This window comes from Melanotaenia boesemani, chromosome 4 (genome assembly GCF_017639745.1).
Source record: "Melanotaenia boesemani isolate fMelBoe1 chromosome 4, fMelBoe1.pri, whole genome shotgun sequence".
NCBI lineage: Eukaryota > Metazoa > Chordata > Actinopteri > Atheriniformes > Melanotaeniidae > Melanotaenia > Melanotaenia boesemani.
In genome coordinates this window covers 11,777,037-11,797,921 of record NC_055685.1, presented here as the reverse complement: position 1 = coordinate 11,797,921, position 20,885 = coordinate 11,777,037, and the positions used below count along the sequence as shown (strand labels likewise).

General features: G+C 39.4%; 1 protein-coding gene across 1 annotated transcript; it reads right to left on the bottom strand.

Moving 5' to 3' along the window:
* Window positions 1-1,791: 1,791 nt before the first annotated feature.
* Window positions 1,792-19,592, bottom strand: stim2a (tromal interaction molecule 2a). The gene is made up of 12 exons (XM_041984086.1): window positions 19,009-19,592; window positions 14,534-14,664; window positions 13,408-13,519; window positions 13,211-13,322; window positions 12,989-13,104; window positions 12,636-12,813; window positions 9,881-10,058; window positions 8,893-9,054; window positions 8,675-8,775; window positions 8,338-8,591; window positions 5,635-5,821; window positions 1,792-5,519 (listed from the first exon to the last, which is right to left on the bottom strand). The coding sequence occupies exons 1-12, from the start codon at window positions 19,127-19,129 to the stop codon at window positions 4,028-4,030; spliced, it is 3,144 nt and encodes a 1,047-aa protein (XP_041840020.1). The 5' UTR covers window positions 19,130-19,592; the 3' UTR covers window positions 1,792-4,027.
* Window positions 19,593-20,885: the final 1,293 nt, after the last annotated feature.

The following is a 20,885-nucleotide window of genomic DNA, read 5'->3' as shown; positions in this document are numbered from 1 at the left end:
TTTTTGGGACCCCCTTGGAGACAGGAGCCAAAGGCGGAGGAAGAGCGTCCCAGCCCGGAACCCCCTCAGAGACAGGAACCAGAGGCGGAGGAGGAGCGTCCTGACCCTGGACCCCTTCAGGAGCAGGAGCATCCCTTTCTGGGAGCCCCTTGGAAACAGGAGCCAGAGGCAGAGGAGGAGCATCCCTTTCCTAGACCCCCTTGGAGACAGGAGCTAGAGACAGAGGAGGAATGTCCCTTTCCGGGACCCCCTTGGAGACAGGAACCAGAGGCATAGGACTAGCGTCCTGACCCGGGACCCCTTCGAAGACCCCTTTGGAGACAGGAACCAGAGGCTGAGGAGAAGCGTCTCTACCCGGGACCCCCTCGGGAGAAAGTGTGGACCCGTGCGCCGGAGTGGAACGCTGAAACGCTGGAGATGACCAGGGCGCCGGCATGTGACGCTAAAGAGCCTGCTGGAGCCTTGGCCTTGGAGCTGGAGGCAGCACTAGAGACATTGGCTGTGAAGACAGGAATTGGATATCTGGCAGAGCAGGGCTGCATTCCACCTGAGCCTCTTCCAGCAGCTCAGCAACACCCGGAGGAGCCAGAAGTATAGGTTTTGTACAAAGCAGTTTGATAAACTCTTTAGCCACACGCAATCTCTCCCAGGGCCCAGTGTTCTCTGGGAGAATGTTGATTAAGGCTTTGACTACCTTATGCGCTGCCATGAAGTCCTCAGAAGAAAGGAGGACCACCAGGTCCAGCTCCAGATTACAGTCTGCTGGGTCCATGGTTGGTCAGATCCTTGTGTTACGGTGTGGCTGATGCGAGGACCCAAAATGCAGAACCCAGAGGCAGGAGGCAGAGGGAATGCAGGAACAAATGATTTAATCCAAAAAAAAACAGGAACCACACACAACAGAGGATAAACCACAAGGATCTGACCAAGAAAACTGAACACCAAGGGGTATAAATACAGTGAGGGAGTAATTAGGAACAGGTGGAGTGAATGAGCAATCAGACCAGGTAAACCAGCAAGCAGAAACCAAGAGACACAGAACTTAAACATGACCATGAACCCAAAACCCCAGATCATGATGGCAGACCAAGAACATAAACAGTGATCACGCATCCTCAACCAAACTCATTCTTAATATTATTTTCTTAGTTCTTAATACTCATTCTTAATATGGTTTTAGTTTTGAGAGTTCAGATGTGAATTCTGAAGTCTGTACTGCCCTCTTATGGGTGTATTGTCTCACAACCTTGACAGCACAGTGAACACACAGAAGTATGAGAGCAGTGATGTTTGAAATACCTGTTTGAAGTACATGGAGCATAAATTGGCCTTGAGATTTTCTCAATGTGACACACAGTTCCTCATAAAGTTTAGTAGTTCTTATTTAAAGAGTCAAGCAACTAGTGACTAAAAAGGGGAGCTTCAGGAGTCAATCAGAGTTCAGTAGGAGGCAGTTCCCCCTAAGAGTCCACCCTTCATTCATGTTTTAGGACGCTGTACTTAGCTGTAGTTGTAGTTAATGTTTTGTTTTGTTTTTTGGAGTAAAAGCATACTCCACAAACAATCTTCATTTTAACCTTGTATTAAAGACTGTTCACATGTATATTTACTAGTGAATCCTACCTAGGACCACTATATAGACTTTTGTGTGTAAATTTGGTGATAATTAGATCTTGTTCCCAGTGTAAACATGCAATTCTTTTACAAATGACAGGATCAGCATGTTGGAGTGACAATGTCATTAAGAAAGAAGGAACCAAATGCAACCAGTAGCAGGTGGATGTAGGCAAAGATGGTTTATTAAAGAAAACAACTAATTGTGCTGCATAGGCGGAATAAATAAGTAACAAAAGACAAGAACCCAAAACTCAGAAATGGGCGAATTAAGGCAAAGAATACAAGGGAAGCTGAGGAATAACAAAAGGGAAATGATGAGGATCTAAACAGGAAATAAGACAAAAAAAAAACAAAGGAGCAAACAACTACAGAATAAAACATGAAGTTGCAAAGAAAATCAAATAAATCAATAAAGAGTTTAAAAAAAACTAACTCAAAATACCACAAACCATGACATCTGGCTCTGTTTACCTTTTAATTATAGAGCATTTTATGTTTTCTGAGTCAGTAGCTGCAAGCAAATCAACAAATAACATATGAAATTACATTTTTATATAGCAAATTCATCAGTTGCTCTTTTTCTAAGACCATGAATAACAGTTAAACATTTACACTTGACAAAAAAAGGAACCTAGAGGAACAATAAAATCACTAAATAAATACAAAATAATTGAAGCTTCATTTCTAAATTATATGAAAAAAAGAAATTATGTCTACATTTTCAAGCTGTTTATGCTTATCTGCCCAATCAAACTTCATTTTAATAAAGCATTGTTTCTTATGAGCAAATTCACAGGACCAGTCAATATCAAATCAAATAATAACAATAATAATAATAATAATAATAATAGACATTGTGTTCTATATAATCTAACTTATGTGATAACTTTTCATGCTTTTCCAGCCTCCCCAGTTTTTACTTTTTTAATCTTTTATTATTGAACCTTGAAAGCGATGACACTGATCGAACATTGTTTAAATTACAAATTATTCTAAAGACAAACTTTCATGTAAGACTTTTAAAAGATTCCTGCTAAAAAAGAAACACTTTCTTTAAATAAACAAATAATTTTCTATAAAACAAAATTTTATTTAAATTATTAAAATGTTGTCTTTTTTAAAAAGTAAAATAATTGTTTTTGGAACAGGATCTGTTTTCTTAGTGCACCTACTGTGGTGTCCAACACATTCTAGGACATTTCTGTATTTTAAAATTAAGCCTGAGTTACAGTACAATAAATAGTCCAACCAAAAAAAAAAAAAACACAAATGTAAATAAATGAATCAATAACGATCATTAAAAAAAAAAAAAAAAAGAAATAAAAAACTTTTGCCAAACCTGCTTAACGCTGCTGGGCTAATGGTGCTAATGACGCTACATAATAATAGAAATAGATGTTTTCTCAGTTTAACCTTGTGAGATAAGCACTGATGTCAATATTTAACATGTTAGGAGAATTTTTAGATCAACAAGATGCTAGTGGGACACTGTACAACTGCATACTAAATTCCATCAAACCTAGACCAGGATCAGACTGACGATAGAAAATTCCTAAACTTCTGAGCACAATCAATGTGCACTCTGCTAAATATATTAAGTTGAGGTTTATAGTGAATTCAAGCACTGTCTCTGTTATACAGAAAGCCACCATCTTTTAAAACATCCTTTAATCTTTTAGCCATAGGTAAAGCTTTACAATCTTTACTTTTTAAACAATATGGTGTCAACTATGTGTCTATAAGACTTTTTAACATTGTAAAACCAACTTTGAATATAAAATGAGCTATCTAAAAGCCATAAAACTTACAACTGCCTTAGTATATGTATTCAAATTGAGTGTTATTTCTTTGTCTTTTGCTTTTAACTAAGATTGTCTTACGTAAAACATTCTGCTATTTCATTAGCTAATGCCATGATGCTAGTCACTGCTTGCTGCATTACAAAGCAGCATTATTGTTATCACACATACAGTACTTTCTCAGCAGGAGCACTGAATCAAAACCAATAGATTCTCAATTATGAAAGAACTATAAGGTTTGAAACCTAAAAACTCAAAACTCTCAAAGTGTTCTCAAAACCAGATACCAGCTGAATTTAAGTGTGAACTAAATCTCTGAAAACTAACAACTTACTGTACTACAGAGTGAAACTGGTGCTGCTGTCTAAATCTGTTGGTTTGGCTATTTGGCAGCTGGTTCTGTGGTTCCCAAGCAGAAATGATGTGTGAACAAGGACCAAGCTTATTTTCTATTGGTCAAGAGGCAGCAAGAGTAATGACAACTCTACATCCACGCATACACAGAAACCTACCTTGCCTCTCATGACATCACTTGAACAAAAAGCTAAAGAGGTTCTGAAGCTTCGATTCCTGACTCAATAAAAGTCATAAATAACACTCTCAGCTGATAGTCAGAGTTTCTGAAGACCACTTTGAAGCTTCTCTGGCGTTGACTCGTTTTTCTTTTTAAATAGATTTTTAAGCTTTAAGGTTTTCTTGCTTTTCTCCTTTTCTCTGTTCTTGTCATCTGCACTTTCAGGGGGTGATGCAAGAGATGGGAAGACAGCCTTTGGTGGTGGCAGTGGGGACTCCACCTCGGCTAGAACCTTGCTCCGAGGCAAGTTAGGCGTGGAGGCAGAGAGGGTGGTTGGTGTTGAAGTCATTGATTTGTATGACTTTTCAAGTATTCCATCATACACAAGCTGGCTCAATGGGCCAATGGCATAAAGGTCTGTAGAGGACTTCCATGGCACTTTGGAAGTTAACATAAGGTCTGGCTGTCCAATTCGGCCGGGCAAAGAATGTGCCTCCGATGCTCCCAGCTCTTCCCTAAAAATGATTTGTTTAGTTATTTCTATTGGGACATCAGCTCTATCCCAGGACATGTTTCCAGTGGAAGTGTCTGTTGAACCCATGTCGTCCTCTCTTGGCATTTTTGGTATTCTCCTCCTAAGAGAAGCAGCAGACACATCAAGTTCATTTCGCAGTATTTCTCTAGTTTTTAATGGCTCCAAACCAAACTCTTGCTTATCTGTAGAAGATGAGATATCTATAAATGCTTCATATGTGTCTCTGTGTACCCTCTTCATAGAGGCAGCATCTGTACAGTAGCCCTGTTCTTCTCTAGACATCTTTCTTATTAGTGGTCTAGGAACCTCAGCTATTTTGTCCTTTGCTAATACCCTCTTGGAGGAATCAAGGTGATGTTCTCCTGTATTCCATGCAAGATTCCTAGATCCTGTATCGTGGGACATTCCCATTGACTCTCTTGTAATTCTTCTGCATTCACTCAAACGTTCAGCATTATCTCTAGCTAATTTTTTTGTAGCACTCTCCATTGAAGCTCCCATCATGTCTCTTGATAACATCCGTGGTGCATCTGTTGATGCTTCTAAAAGAATCTTTCTCACATCCAGTGGTAAATCACATTTATCTCTGTAGATGTTCCTTGAGGAAATGTCCATTAAGTCTCCTGCTGTATCTTTTTCTACTTTCCTGGTTGAAAACTCAAATTCTAACTCATTTGAGATCCTTTTTCTAAGTGGAGCTTCCATGGGAACTTCACTTCTGTCTCGGGAGATCTTCCTTGATGCAGCAGTTGAGATAGACTCATCTGCAGAGACCTTCATTGGTAAGGTTTCCAAAGAGGGATCCGTGGTTTTGTCTTTTGCCATCTTCCTACTGGAAACATCCATGTCTACAGAAGCTTCATGCTCTTCCACAGAAACTTTGCGAACCGGAGCTTCTACTTCTTCACCAAAAGGCTTTGACCTGTCTGCAAGCAGCTCGGCTTCATCATGATAGAACTTTCGAGAGGATGCATCAATGGTGGAAGTAGGAAAGATTTTGCTGAGTGGAGGGGATGCTATATAGTCTGCATCAAAGAATTTCTCTATGGAATCTCTGTTATTACAGAAAAATAAAGGACGAAAAGGAAAGAGGGAGAACAGAAGGTTGTTAATAATGGGTAGTGCATGAAATCAAAGTGGTCTATAAAATAATGAGGAAAGAGACATACTGTTTTTTAAGAGTTTTCAGGAAGCGCTCCTCTCCCTCATCATAGCAAGAGTAAGGGGTTCGGATGGGGATCAGTAGGTCAGGGTCCGGCGAAATCAAGGCAGTCGCTGGCTGAGCAATGACACCAGGACGACGGGCCCTACATATGGTGGATCCTCGTAGTCGTGGAGAGCGCTTCAGTGGTGGAACTGAAACAAGAGCAAATGACAAACATTTCATAATGGGTAAATTCACTTTAAAACATGGTGCAGACGTAGCATTTTACATGTTTACCAAAGCTTTACTGTGACCAGGAGGATTATCACAGCAAAAGAGAGAATTAAAGATTTGAGATTCAAACAACTTTTTTTATCCCTGACTGACAATTCAGTTTTGCAGACTATAAAAAAAGGTAAAAATAATAATATAACCACAAAGAGCATTCAGACATTTAGAATGAGTCAGTGGAACAGACAGGTCACGATTTAATTATCAGGTCATCAGTAATAAAATATGAACATCAAGAAGACAATGGCATTAATATATAAGAATTAATTAATAAATAAACACACAAATAGATAATAAATAAACTGAAATAGTGACATCTGTTTGTTCTCCTCGACAGGGTGAGATACCGCCATCTAGAGGACATTAAGCACAAGTGCTCAGACAGAATGTGATGTTTTTATACTTTTTGCTTTCTGGACCACCTGTTTCTTCCTAAGGGAGCTCAGATCTGTTAGCTGGACTCCAAATGACTTTGGGACAGATCTTTACAATGTTATTAAGGCTATTCTTGTCCCTCACAGATATCCCATAAAACCAATTGATAAAAGCAAATATTACAAGTTTTTGAAAATTGTAATTGCTTGTAATAAAACTTATTGTGCAACGGTGCACATGTAGCAGGACAACACATTAGCTGTTTTTTTAAGGTTTAATTTGATGTTGCTTATTAAACTTGAAGTCATCTAAGATTACTGCAAATGTGGGTCCACCGTACGGATGTGGAAAAATGCACTTGAAAAATGAAGTGGCTGAAGTTTTTGCAGGTCATGTACTTTTTAGAAGTGGTGATGTAACTTCTCTGAAACATGAGTTTAAATGGAGGTCGCAGTGTTGAGTACAAAATGAATCACATTACATCAGCATGATGATGTGCAGCAGCAGCTGCTCAGATGCTAAGTCTCGCTAACGTTTGCAGCTTTTCAGTTTAGCATGTCAGCTGGGCTGATAAACTAGTCCGTCGTGTGGGACCTGCTGCCATTTTCACTGTTGGGAAATATGAGCCGCTTGTTTTACTGACTTACAAAGAAATATTTGCAAATTGATTTTAATTTACCCTCAAAAAACAAAACCATCCCAGAGCGAGACAGAGCTAACAGATCAGTTACCCTAAGTGGGTGGCTTTTATTGCATATATTTAGTTGACTGAGCTTAAAAAACTTCCAAAAAATTATATATTATGTAGAAGTATTTTTACAAGCAGAAATTTCTCAAATTACTTTTAACAATAATGGCGATTTTTGTCCCTTTCTCCCCCTTGCGATCAAAGTCAGCAAAGGCTCGATTGTCTGGTATTTACAAATGACACCATGTCTGATTTTTCTGTGGTGTGGTGTGGGCTGTGTTAAGATTAATTTATTCTGGTCCAACCGGCTCAAAAGGCCTTGGAAGGAGAAATCATGCTCATCACTGGTTGTTTGCAGTCTCTGTGACTTATTTCATAACCTTTTTGTGTAATTTTTTTGGAAGGTAGAGTCCGAAAACAACCATCATTGCTTCATCCTGTTCGTCCGCCGTGTTTGTTTAAACTGAAGTCTTGTTTGACAACGTAAGATTTGGAATACTGAGCGTGAAGAACCTGATACTCTGCTGAAGAATCAGTTAATGTGTGGTGTGCTCCGTAGTGTAACACCACACACTTTAAGTCAGAAGAGAGAAATCTTGTGTGTCTTTTGTTATCATCAAGTGTGTGAGCTCTAAATTTGTGAAGGTTTGAAGAATCCTGCAAAGTGTGCCAGCCTTTAGACTAGAGACAGACTTGTGTTGCACAAACAAATGAAGGTAGGTTGCAATTAAACAATTTATCAAAAAAGATGTACCAAACTAAATTACTAACACAGCTCCTATGAATAGAGGAAACTGGTAAGCTTAAAATTAGCAATTTAATATTATACGGATACAAGTTTGTTTGGACCTGAACAAGATAAGGGATCTCAGAGTGCCTGGTGTTCTTCTTCAGAGTTTGTTTTAATTAAACTAAACCAATCGGGCGTGAGAACACAATTGAATTAAGGAAATAAATTTGTACTCCATTTTGAAAGATGTTAGTAACATTAGTAACACTGTCATTTAAAGGTCAGGACAAGATTTTTCAGCATAATTATATAATTAGATGATCAGTGTTTCACACTTTGTTAGCAGTTTTAACATGAATATTTTTTGGTGCATACCCAGTCCAATACACTTTTTGGAGTGGAAGCTCAGCTTCCTTTGAGGATACTTAACTTCCAAGTTTATCGTGCTGATATATGTGAAGTAACAGACTCCATTTATGAGTACAAAATAAGAGGAAAAAAACCTTTTGATGATTTTGATGAGAATAAAAAATCCTGCAAATCATCCAAATCATATACCATGTCCTCTATAAGCTGATTCCAAACAGACTAAATATTTTGCAGGTTTAAAATGATGGATCAAAAACTTTAACCATGTTACTCACCTGGCATCTGTGGTAAGATCGGAGCAGCAGGTTCATCTATAAGGTCTTCGATGGATCCATGGGCAGAGCTGTGACACGAACAAGATGACTGCGGCACTCGGGGCAGACCCAGAGCTGTTGAATCTTTGTAGAGCTGAGCAGTGAGGTGAGCTAGGCCGGGATTCCTGATGACTGAGAAACCACAGAGGAGCTCAATCTGCTGCCAGCGATGAAGCCGCTCTCTGAGGCAGGCTGTGACTTCAGACAATGCATTCCTGTGGGATGCACAAGCATAAAACGTTACAGACTCATTGAGACAGAAAAGAATAAAATCTGCACAGGTCATTTTCTGACTGACTTGGCTTCCAGAATCTTGTGGTCAACTTGGTCTAGAGATGAGCTGTGGGCCATATGAAGTGTTCCCAGCACAGAACTCCTCTTCTTCTTGATCCTCTCTGCCTGTAAGAAAGCAAGGTCACAGCATCACTAATCTGGTAGGAATTGTAAGAACCAATCAAATATAATTCATGTTTTCTTTAAAGAAATACTTGTTTAAAAAAAAAAAAACAGAATTACCTCTTCCTTGGCAATTGCAAGCTGCAGTTCTGCACTATGCTTTTTAACATTGTAGTACTGAACTTCAACTTCATGTGTCAGCTGGAGCCACAGCTGAAGGGCCTCTGAGGCGGTCCAACTGGCCCTCATGTCCTTCTCTGCCTGTTTCAGTGCTCCACGAACCTAAAGCAGTGGCATCAACAAAGATCAGTCTAGTGTAGAATAATTGCTTTTAGATTTCAAGACCTTAAAGTCCATTTTTTGCAAAGTTTTATGTGCTAATTTTATTATTGTCAAACCCCATAATTCACAGCTAAAGAAATCATTACTTGTTTAATACAGGATATTTATGTAACCACCAAATTCAAACTCATGTTTTACCTATTTTATTTGTAAAAGCTCCACTCTCTTCTAACTGGCAGGCTTTGTGGTTTGCTTATGGGCATCTTTGTAAACCTACCATGAAACATAGTTTCTCATTTTTGATTTGTTCACCACAAGTACTGACAGCATCAAAGATCATCATCTCATCCTTTTTGAGAAATGAACATAAAAATAAAATTCAAAAGAAAGTAGTTTCAGTGTCTTCACTGATCAAATAAATTGCATATGGAAAATATAAACAATTAAAAGAAATTGATAGCAAAAACATAATCAAAAGATATAGCCATGTAGATGACGTAAAGATGTATGTTGTAGTTTTGAAGAGATGCTACCATCAAGGTGATGCCACTTCCCAGGACTGAAAATGAATTCCTTCTACTGAAAATGCATTGTGCATCATGAGGAAAAAAATCAAACAAAACCTATCAGGCACCACTGAGCACTTGACATCTTGTGTGCTGCAAGAATGGACACACGTCCCTCCTGCAAAACTCCAAGAATCAGAGTCCTCTGTTCCCAAGAAAAAAAAAAAAAATCCTAATTTTCTTTGTAGAAGTAATTTGTTGGGTCCATTCAGCATTTCCAAACATGTGACAAGTCTCTGAAACAAATGCAGAGTGCTTACCTGTTCCAGCTCCTCCTCTGCGTATCGCAGACGGCTGAGCTCACTGACTGCTCCCTGCCTCAGCTCATGCAGCCGATGAGCCTCCTCCTGCGCCCCCATAATCTCATCTCTCATCTTCTCTTCCAGGTTGTGTTTTTCCTCTGCTACATTACGCTTTTCTTCCTGGGCTTGCTCCAGCCTGAGTAAACAAAAGTGCTCTTTATTTACCGTATATTACCAAATAAACGCCCTTGGGCAAATAACCGCCCATGTCCTAATAGCCGCCCAGGGTCTGACCCCATTTTGTGAATTAACCGCCTCTTCCGAATAACCGCCTATGTCCAAATAGCCGCCGACCGGCTGTTATTTGGATAATTTAGATTAATATAATATTGATTTCATTAAGCCCAATTTATAAGCTACTAGGAAAAGCAAAGGTGCAGTAATTCTGGTAATTACGGAAACAGCACACACGCGGAGTCCAGAGACTCACTCACTCAACAACAACAAACCCAGAGGAAAAGTTTTAACATGGCAAGCAACAGCAGTGAGTTGAATGAACATGATACCGGTACGCCACAACTCATGGACGGGAATAATTTACGGGGGAAGAAGAACAGAAAGTTTGACGTAAAGTTCAAGCTAGCCGTTGTGAAGTATGCGGAGCAGAATTCTGGTTTGGCAGCGGCCAGGCAGTTTAACGTTGACCCAAAACGTGTACGAGAATGGAAGCAAAAAAAAGGAGAACTACTATCTCAGTCGGCAATCGATGGAAAACGGGCTCGCTTATCTGGTGGAGGTAGGAAGAAAGTGAGCGAGGAGCTTGATGCTAATTTGTGTCAGTGGATACATCATGTTCGTGGACAGAACCACCGCGTGTCCCGCAAAATGATCCGCATTAAGGCGAAGGAGATGTATGCTACCGTGAGTGACAAGAGAGACGACGGGGTGGTGTTTGGTGCAACGAGCGGCTGGCTTAATCGATTCCTGCGTCGGAACAACTTTTCCCTCAGGAGGAGAACAACTGTTGCACAGAAGGACGCTCCCGTCGAGAAGATTGTCAACTTCCTCGTTTTCTCTACTAAACAGATAGAGGCCAAGAAAATCCAGCCCAAGAATATTATCGCCATGGATGAAACAGCCGTCTGGTTTGACATGGTTGGTTCCAGTACGGTCAGTGAGAGGGGCGCCCGCTCCATTTGCCTCAAAACAACCGGCCACGAGAAGGCACGCGTCACGGTGGCTCTTGCAGCCAAAGCAGACGGGACAAAGCTAAAGCCTTACATTGTGTTTAAAGGTGCTGTCCGTGATGTAAAGGCTATGCAGAGCATCCCCGGTGTGATCATAGCTTCCTCCAAGAATGGCTGGTTTAATGACGACCTGACAAAGGATTGGCTCCAGAGGGCAGTGGGGAAATTCCACTTCGGACCGAGGCTACTAGCGTGGGACTCGTACCGATGCCATATCAGCGAGGCCACGAAGGCAGAGCTCAAAAGGGGCTACAACCTTACAATGGCTGTTATACCTGGAGGTTGCACAAAGTACCTGCAGGCCCCAGATGTTGTGTGGAATGGCCCTTTCAAAGCGCAGCTCCGTGACTACTATGATAACTGGATGGCTGGTGATAAAGACAAGACCTACACCAAGTCAGGGAACCTGAGAGCCCCTTCTCGCCGCCTCCTGGTCGACTGGGTCCTGGGAGCATGGGATGCACTGGATCGGGACACTCTGATCAACTCATTCAAGGTAGGCTGTGTGTGTGTGTGTGTGTGTGTGTGTGTGTGTGTGTGTGTGTGTGCGCGTGCGTGCGTGCGTGCGTGTCTGTGTGTTGCAAACAGTAGCTTAGCTGATTGTTGCTTTTTGGTATCCTCCAAGGTGTGTGGGCTGACGGTGGCAGCTGATGGGAGTGAGGACCAGCTCATTCACTGCCTCAAGGAGGGACAGCCATGTCAGGCAGGCAGAGAGATGCTGTTGAGGGCTAGACAGCAGGCTGCTGCTGTGGTTCAGGAAGAGGAGGAGAGTGATGAGGAACAGCAGTTCCTCAATGAACTTGTGATTGAAGAGGAGGATGATGATGATGATGAGGGGGGTGAGGGAGAGGAGGAAGAGGAAGAGGAGGAAGGGGAGGAGGCGAATGATGATGAGTGGGGTTGAGTTGCATTTGGGGTTGTGTTTGCTGCAGTATTATTGTTTTGATGGTTTTATAGAGTACTTGGTACCATAATTTTATTTTTAGCTGTATGCTGCTTTATTTAAAACTTGGAGTACTGTAGCCTTTATTTTATTTAAGTGCAAGTATTATTGTTCTGTTTTGATGGTGGGTTTTTACCTGAGTACTTGGTACCATAATTTTATTTGCTGCTTTATTTAAAAAGTGTATTTATTTTTAGTATTGCTATTCTATTTGACAATTGTTGCACTACTGCCATGTTGAGGCCTTGTTGATCTCCTGTCTTTTGATAGCCTACCTCATGTTGATTTCTTGTTTATTGATACAATATTGATATGTTTACAATAGCTTTTACATTTAATTTTTTTTGTACAAAAAATACTGGACAGTAACCATTGTAACCAAATAATGGCCTGGTGCAGGCTGGTACAAAAATAAATACCGGTAAGAGCCTTGTGCAAATAACCGCCTGCTTCTTTTAAACGCCCGGTCTCCAAATCGATTTTGTGAAATAAACGCCCGGGCTACTATTTGGTAATATACGGTAACTGCATGAAACAAAGTCGATTTAGTGAAGTAGAAGTAATTGACAATGGAAATAGTTACTGTTCCTGTAGGTCTATGAGGCTCTGTTCAGCCCTCTGCAGACTTTCTAAATCTTTCATCATCTTGGCGACATGAACTTTGCTGGCTTTGTTCTGGGCCTGAGCAAACCAGCAGCCACCGACTCCCATCACCACTGACACAATGAGCAGCAGGTCCTTCATGTAGTTATGAGGGGGGCCTGTGATGGAACGGAAGTCGTTGTCACAGAGAGACACTCATCTCAGATTTTCAGTTTATGAAATTTACTGTAGTTTTGTGGAGAAGCACTGAGGATTTGGTTGGTGTGCATGTTTGACAACAGATTAAAAGTGGAATATGAAAGGAGTGGGACTAGGAGGAGGATTTGTCCATACGTGTAGGTGGTCCAAACAGAACCACATCCAGAGCTTTGATGTTGAGTTTCTGTTTGTCTCTCTGGTCCTGAACCTTCAGCTGGCCACTCAGGAATGAAGGCTCATTTGCTGCAATCCTACAAAACAAATGTCAGTACAAGTTCAGTGTTGGCATGATAAAAAAGGGACTTTGTTTTTTTTTTACAAAGTGCATCCTCACACATCTTTCTCTTTCATTCTCACCTGGGAAGTGTGTTTCCATTCACCCTAAAGTCTTTGAAATTCCTCTCATACTGAGGCAACTCAACAAACTCCTTCAGCCAGCGCAGCACCTCATCCTGGGTCCAATTATGTACTGACAGGGGGATGAAAGAAGTTACATGGGATGGAACTTTACACCTTTTGGGCACAAATATATCCTCACTCCCGTGCAAAAACACCTTCAGACGACTTCCAGCCTCTCCAGAGCTCCTCCACTGTGATGTGCTGGTCTTCTCTGTGCAGTTTGCTGTGTTTGTGGGTCTGCTGCTGCTTCATGTCTTCAATGATGAACTGCAGCAACAGAAAATAAAGGAACAGTAGCTTTTTCAGGCTCAGGTCTCAAAGGACAAACAGGGTAGTATCAGAACATTAGCTCTGTTTATGTCTCCAGGTAGTTGTTGTCATACTTAAATTTCATTCTAGTAATAATGATTTAAAGCTGTGTTGATTTTGAAGCAGCAGCATGAATGTGTATTGCAAAGCTTAGTGATAGCGTGTGTGTTAGTGCTGTCTTGGAATGTGCTCTTGGTTGTAAACAGAGACTTCATATGATGGCTTATGGAATTTTAGGACTTTAATGGGTCTGGTCTTCTCTACTGATGTCTCTCTGGCAACCGAAACCTGAGCCCCTGGATATTGTATCCATGAGCTGTTTTCTGGAAGCCAAAGGAACACTGGAATTCTGGGTTTACCCCTAATGTCACTTACTTACCAGACACAACACTTTACAGATTATTTACAGGGAATACAAACATATCCAACAGTTATTGTTGAGCTCCATGAATACACTTCCATGAAATTAATATGTTGTTGCACAAATCCTGCATGTGTATTTGCACCAGAGATGAATAACAACAAGATTTGATGGTACAGGAATTAATTAACTTCTGGCTAACTCATAAAATGTTTTTATCTTTTAAAGACTACCATTGACTGAAACAGTAAAGCCTTTTAACAACATAAATTGATGGTATTTAGGAACAAATGAGCGACATTTTCTTACTCATGTGTTCAGAGAATAGCATGTACTGGAATCAGGGAGCAGTTACACACTTTAAGTAAGACCATGGAGGTCACCACAGTTGCAGTATTCTATTAGTGCAAACCAGTTTTGTCACTGAGCCAAAAGCAAACTTAAACTGTTGCTATCCTTGAAGGAGCATTTGACTCCGGCAGTCAGCACACCTGTTGTTGCACTGCATAACCCAGCCTGTCCCTTGCATGCAAGAACTTTCATATGCACACAGAAATTTAAAAAAAAACTAAGAAAATAGGTTAAACACTCACAAAGACTAAGATTTATACCTCCATGCTCTCCTCCACCTCAATGCCGCCATCTTGGTCATCATCCATCATCTGATGGATGCTCCGCAGCGCCTCCAGGCTGAAGCGATCAGCTTCGCTCATGCATGGTGGAGATATAACCATACACGGGTCTATGTTGATGGGGAAGAAAATATGTTATATTCATCATTATCTCATTTACATTATCAGCAGAATTGATTTAAATCATGTACTAATGCACTCTGCAACTTTTTGCATGATAACCCATAGCTTGAACAGTAACTGACTGAACTAAGATAGGCTTCTTAGGCATGCTGCACTTTTTGTTTAAATCATTCTCACTTGGCATTCTTTTAAGGTGTCATGGAGAGGACAAACATTCAGATACCATCACATCTGCTAGGGGGCCCCAAGACTTAATGCTGGGATGCCTTCTCTTTGAAACATACACCACCTCCTTGAGCTCAGTGATCCAGTTGCCTGGCTTCTTGTATCACCTTTACGCAGATGATACCCAACTGTACGTATTATTCTCACCAGATCACCCCGCATGAATCTCAGTTTGTCTTTCTGACATGTTCACATGGAAAAAAAGAAAAAGAAAACACCACCTTCTGCTCAACCTCTCTAAGACTTATCTATTGGCCACCCTTTCTAATCATGCTATCAAAGACGATATCAAAATTAAAAACAAAAATCCTCCTCATCTATCTCTCCAATGAAGAAAACAAGAAACCTGGATGTCTGACCTTTTTGCTTCAATCTCTCAGTCATGTTTCTTTGTACTTGACAATGCAAGAAAAATCAGGCTGTATGTCTCTTAAAGACAAATCTCTTCAACGAATGGGTCCAGACCTGCCTTACCCACACTTACTTTGCACTTCAGTCCTTGTTCTACTTGTACCCTGTCATTAAAATAGATTTAGCACTTAAAATGTACAGTATGTAAGAACTACTGGCATCTAGTTGTAAAGATGGGCATAGAAAGGACTTCAAATGCCCAGTACATTCAGAGACAATGTAGCAAAAATGGTGGCACAAATATGGCAGCTGCCATTTTTGTGGCCCCATGGCAAGCAGATATATTCTAAAAGAATAAAAGCATAACAATTATTTAGTAATGCGATTAAATTTTTTATTTTTTTTTTCAAAAACACCAGTTTTAATTTTATAATATATTTTTCTGTCACTGATTGTTAGAAACCACCTTTAATGCTTATGTCAGGGTTTCTGTTGTGTTGAATCTTAAATGCTGCTCCGTAGCTGTAAGTCAGTTTGGCTAAGTACATCTTCTAAATGACATGTAAATGTAAATAATCTGTCTTTACTTTAATATTTTCCTGTCAATAAAACTAAAAATACTCTGCCAAAAAATATGAATAAATGAACTTTCAATATTCCAATCCATATAATTTAGATTAATATTATGTGGACATTATAAGTACAATCAATTTGTTTACATTTAACAATCTCATTCATTAATCAGTTCATTAACTAACTGGACTTGCATTGTAGACAAGGATTTCTTTTTTCAGCCACTCTTTCCAAGCTCTTATGAGAATTTTAAGAGCACGGGCACTAAAACCAAGAATGCATGAGCAGACATTTACAGTCACGCCAAACTGCCAAGGACAAACACATTGAGTGCATAACAAAAAAATGTACAAAATGTACTTCAGCCTATGGTAGTAAGGGGAGTCATCATGGTTGAATCGATTATTGTAACTAGTTTTTGATTGTATGGTATGTTCCAATATTGAGTGTAAGTTTGGAATACATTGGATGACGCATAGCTTCCCGCTGTCTCTCAGTCTACTGAGTCAGCAGCCATTTTTGTCTCTGTGACTCAAGAGTTTGGGTGCACCGAGGAGCAACAGACTGAGGGTTAAAGGTCTGCTAGTAAAACCCACCATCAGCCAGCCTCAGTAACACAAGCTGTTCCCTCTCCAGTGTGTAAAGAACAATATAATATGAAAGGCAGCAGCTGGGAAATAAGGGACTTGCAATTTCTCATCATCCAGTCACTTCCAGATTCAGGAAATTTCATGACCAGAGGAGAATGTTAGACAACCTGTCACATAGACCACTAAACAGCTACATGAGCAGGTGGTGTGACGTAGGGATGGGCGATACCAACATTTTTCCTGTCAATACGATATCATTAAATTATAGTACTTTTTTATTGATACCGATATTGATATTTCTTGGCCCTTAAAGGAAAATCACAATTTTACAGTGTGCATTAATTTCTTTATTGCAAGGGCAATATAAAATAAATAAATATTGCATAAATTCAAGAACATCAATAGCTACTTAAAAGAAATATTTTTTAAACAATAATTATACTAATGAGTAAATTAAACAATAAATATTTTTAAAATTATAAAATAATTAAACTGCAGATTAATATAAGATTATTTAAATTTATTAAATGGAAAATAATATATATGCAATAGTAATATGATAAATATAATAAAACATAATATTTACCTGTATGAAACCAGAAAAATATCAAAACAAAACCTCATCACCATCAACAGTAGCAGCAGCATCATCACTAAGACATCTGATAGGCTACCATGATCATGTGACACAGAAGGAATACACCATGGCTGGGCTTCACCTGCACTTTTATTGCCTAAAACGCCTAAAAGTAAAAACAAATGGCATGTTCTGTGTCAGAAGTATGGTATCTCGATATTCAAAAAAGTCACCAATCTGATATTTTGACTGGCTGATATCAAAGAACTGAAATGAATATTCAAGGTGAAAAGTCTTAAATGCTGACTAAGTTGTTTTAAATCAAATTAAATAAAACACAAAATCTTAATAATCTGCTGTTTGACTGTACATCTTCTAAAGCTGAAGGATGTACAATGTGTGCAGTGCAGACATTGAACTGGTCCTTTGGATGTTGATGATGATATTGCTCAAGAGAGGGAATCCATTTCAACTGGATGTGGTTTGTGCATGTGTGCAAATGTCTTGGACCACGATTCATTTCTTTTTATATTTCCTGGAAATGGGGGGAAAAAATGCAGTGAATGGAAATATTGCTGATTAGGCAAAAACAGAGCTTGTACAATTCAAATAAAATGGAAAGTCAATATTTGGTATGAACACCTTTATAATTAAACACATCCTGAAGCTTCTAACTCAATCTTTATATGAATTTTTAAAGAAGTATTGAGGAATATTTCTCCATGCTGCTTCAATAAAATTTTAAAGCTCTTCTTTGGAAGTTGGCTGCCTTTTGATTCACTCCCTGTCCAGATTATTCCACACTGTTTCAATAATATTGAGGCCTGGATATTAGGGAGGATTTATTATTCCATAAGGCCAGTTTTGGAGTCATTTGGTCAGACCTCTGCTTTTTCTTCCTGTTTCTTTTCCTTGTGGCTTCTAGATGGTCCCCCTTCCATGGAGGCCTGAGGGGTCAGCTGCATCTCTCAAGTCTTGTGTCAAGCCTGCTGAATCATTACTTTTTTTTTCCATTCACTCTCAGTTACTGATTCATCTAATGTAGTTTTGTTTGTTTTGTTTTTTTGTTTTGTTTTTTTAGGTCTGAAACTTCTTCTTTAGTCCTCCACTTGTCCATTTTCTGGTATTTTTCATATATGCTGCACAGGATGTTGCAATATGCCAAATTTTAAGCTGACTTCTTTAGGAGTCATCTTGTTGGTGCAAGAGTACTATCTTAGGTCTATTAACATAAATTGTTTTTGTCCAACAGGTTGTTTTAGGCAACTTGTAAATAGCTTCTTTGTAGAGTGACAAGTGTAAACAAAACACAGGTCCATCCCATAGGGCAGGGATCACCAAATCCGGTCCTGGAGGATCGGTATCCTGCAGGTATTGGATGTGTTCCTGCACTAACACGTCTGATTCAAATGACTGGATCATTAATAGCCTTTTATATATATATATATATATATATGAAAACAGCTACAGACCACTTTAAAAGATTATAACATAATTTGGCTCAAGACTTCTGCACAGTGCAAATAGTAATAATCAGGGGGAAAACCTGATTTGAGGCTCATTTAAGCAATGAAGTCAACAGAGGATGGATACTAGTCAATGTTAGTCCATCAAACTAATAGAGAAATCACTGTGTGTAAGTGTGTGTCACACTAAGAGTTTGACCCTTTCAACACACCTTACAATTTATTTTATTTATTTATTTATTTATTTATTTTGTAGCCTAATAAAAATAAATAAGGTGGGCTTTGAAATAAAGCCATTTTATTGAATGAGGATATATGTTTTTGTCTAAAATAATAAGATGCATAATCATGAAGTTAGGTCGAAAATCAATCAGAAACTTTGAAAACCTACATGAAAATATAACTCATTTCAAACAGATGTCAAAATTGACACATAAGTAATTGCCTATATTTGATGAATGGCAGAGTAAATTTGAATACAAGTCTTTGCCAAGATTTCCAGCTTGAATCACTTTTCCCTTTAGTTGGCTTCTCTCAGTGTCAACATACCTGGCGGGTCGAGCCCGGCGCTGCCTCCGGGGGAGGCGAAGCCCTGGAGGTCCCCGACACCCTGCACGGCCACAATGAGCACAGCCGGGACAACGAGGAATAGTGGGGATAGAGGAAGCATTTCAGACGTGTCCAGTGATGTCCAAAATTTTTGAAAATGCTTAAAACCGATGGAGAAATATCAGATACTGGACCAAGACGCGTTACAGTGGCGCAGTGTCAATCTGCGAAAGCGATCTGTGTTTCTATTACGGGTGCAGTCAGAAAAGAGATGTGATACTGATGCTCACTTGAGCAACCAGGCAAGCAGGATGATCCGTTTCCAAGCGCATGAAAAAACTTGCATAATCTAAAGTTGTTACAGAGTAGACAGAGCAACGCTGTGCGTAAAAGTTCTCCAAAGATGGGTAATTCCGTTAAGATTCTTCTATGATAAATCCACACTATAAAACTAGAATAAATAATCCTGAGACTGATCCGTCACATACAGGCTACACAAAATCCAGGGTTATAACAAAAACACATGAACACACATGATGTTTACATGGGATGAGGACATCATGTGATGCTCTTTGTACCTCGCGTCCAGTCTGTGTTGAGGGTGTGTGTTTTATAAGTTTCAGTGTCCATTAGAGCCGCACGGCTCCTCTGTTCTCTCTTTAACCTCTTTCCCAACAGAGACGTCAAGGTGTGACGCTGTTACGCGTAACTGGCAGCCTCCCCCCGCCCCCTCCCAGCAACAGGGCCCCCTTTATTATTTTTCCTAACCTAATTCCCAACCTACACATGCATGGACGTCAAAACTTCTAGTTTGGTGTTGATCATGTGACTGCAGAATTTTATACAGGATTTCTGCTATTTTGTTTATGATTCCAACCAATTCACAGCTGCCTCATCTAATTATTTGGTATCTAAACTGTTTGTAGGACTGGTGTATTTGAAGGAAAGTGGCTCAGGGCTCTTTAAATCTAATTATGGGAACTATTGCTTGAGATCAACACCATGATACCAAGAATAACCTGTCCTATGTCTTTTCACAGCCTAACTGTCTGCATCTGACATTCATAGCATTTATCCTTGTTCACAGCTCTTTAAGCCATGAGGAAGGGTTTAGCTAATGTTTGTACAACTGTTCACTGGGTTTCTAATGATGTCTGTATGTGGGATTTCTAAAAGGCATTGATACAGAAACACTTAGATGCACATCGTTCATTGAGTTCATACTAAATTATTGGTAGGAACATCAGGACAGTGGATGACACAAGGAAATTGCACAGGTTTATATGAACCCATGCAGACTTTAACAAAGTGTCAGGTTTCATCCCAGAGATCTGGCCAGTTTAAAAATAGTCCAGCAGATTTGACCTTTACCCTGTGGAGCATGCCCAAGTGGCATGAAGGTCTCAGCAGGAACTACTGTTCCTGTGCACCTTACTAAAATACATATGCTTTAAGATATATATATATATATATATATATATACAAATTCAATATTTATATATTTATTTATAAGAAGAATTTACAAACAAAAAAATGAAATTCTTCAAGTGTTCAAAAAGAAATTCAACCTTAAATTTTTTATTTGTAGAACAAATAGTTGCACAAGTCTAAATATGCAAATGAGTCTACTTAAGGGGATGTTGCACCTGTAGGAACAATGGGACATATTAGAAATATTCTTCAAGGAAGTGATTCACCTTAGAAGAACAGACAAAATGGGCAGATTGCAAAGTGGAAAGATACAAGTGGATCAAAAATGTGAAAGCATCAGGACATAAAATCGAAAGAAGTATGTCTGAAAATAGAAATTACTATAAAAATAAATAAATAAATAAAATGAATGGATGGATGGAAACGGGAATAAATGTTTTTACTCA

Bases quoted from the DNA above. Each gene is read 5' to 3' on its own strand.
- stim2a (XM_041984086.1), bottom strand. From the start codon at position 19,129: ATGCTTCCTCTATCCCCACTATTCCTCGTTGTCCCGGCTGTGCTCATT. The intron at 14,665-19,008 runs GTATGTTGACAC...CCATCAACATAG, and splicing joins CGCCGGGCTCGACCCGCCAG to ACCCGTGTATGGTTATATCT. The intron at 5,822-8,337 runs GTGAGTAACATG...CTCTTGTTTCAG, and splicing joins GATCTTACCACAGATGCCAG to TTCCACCACTGAAGCGCTCT.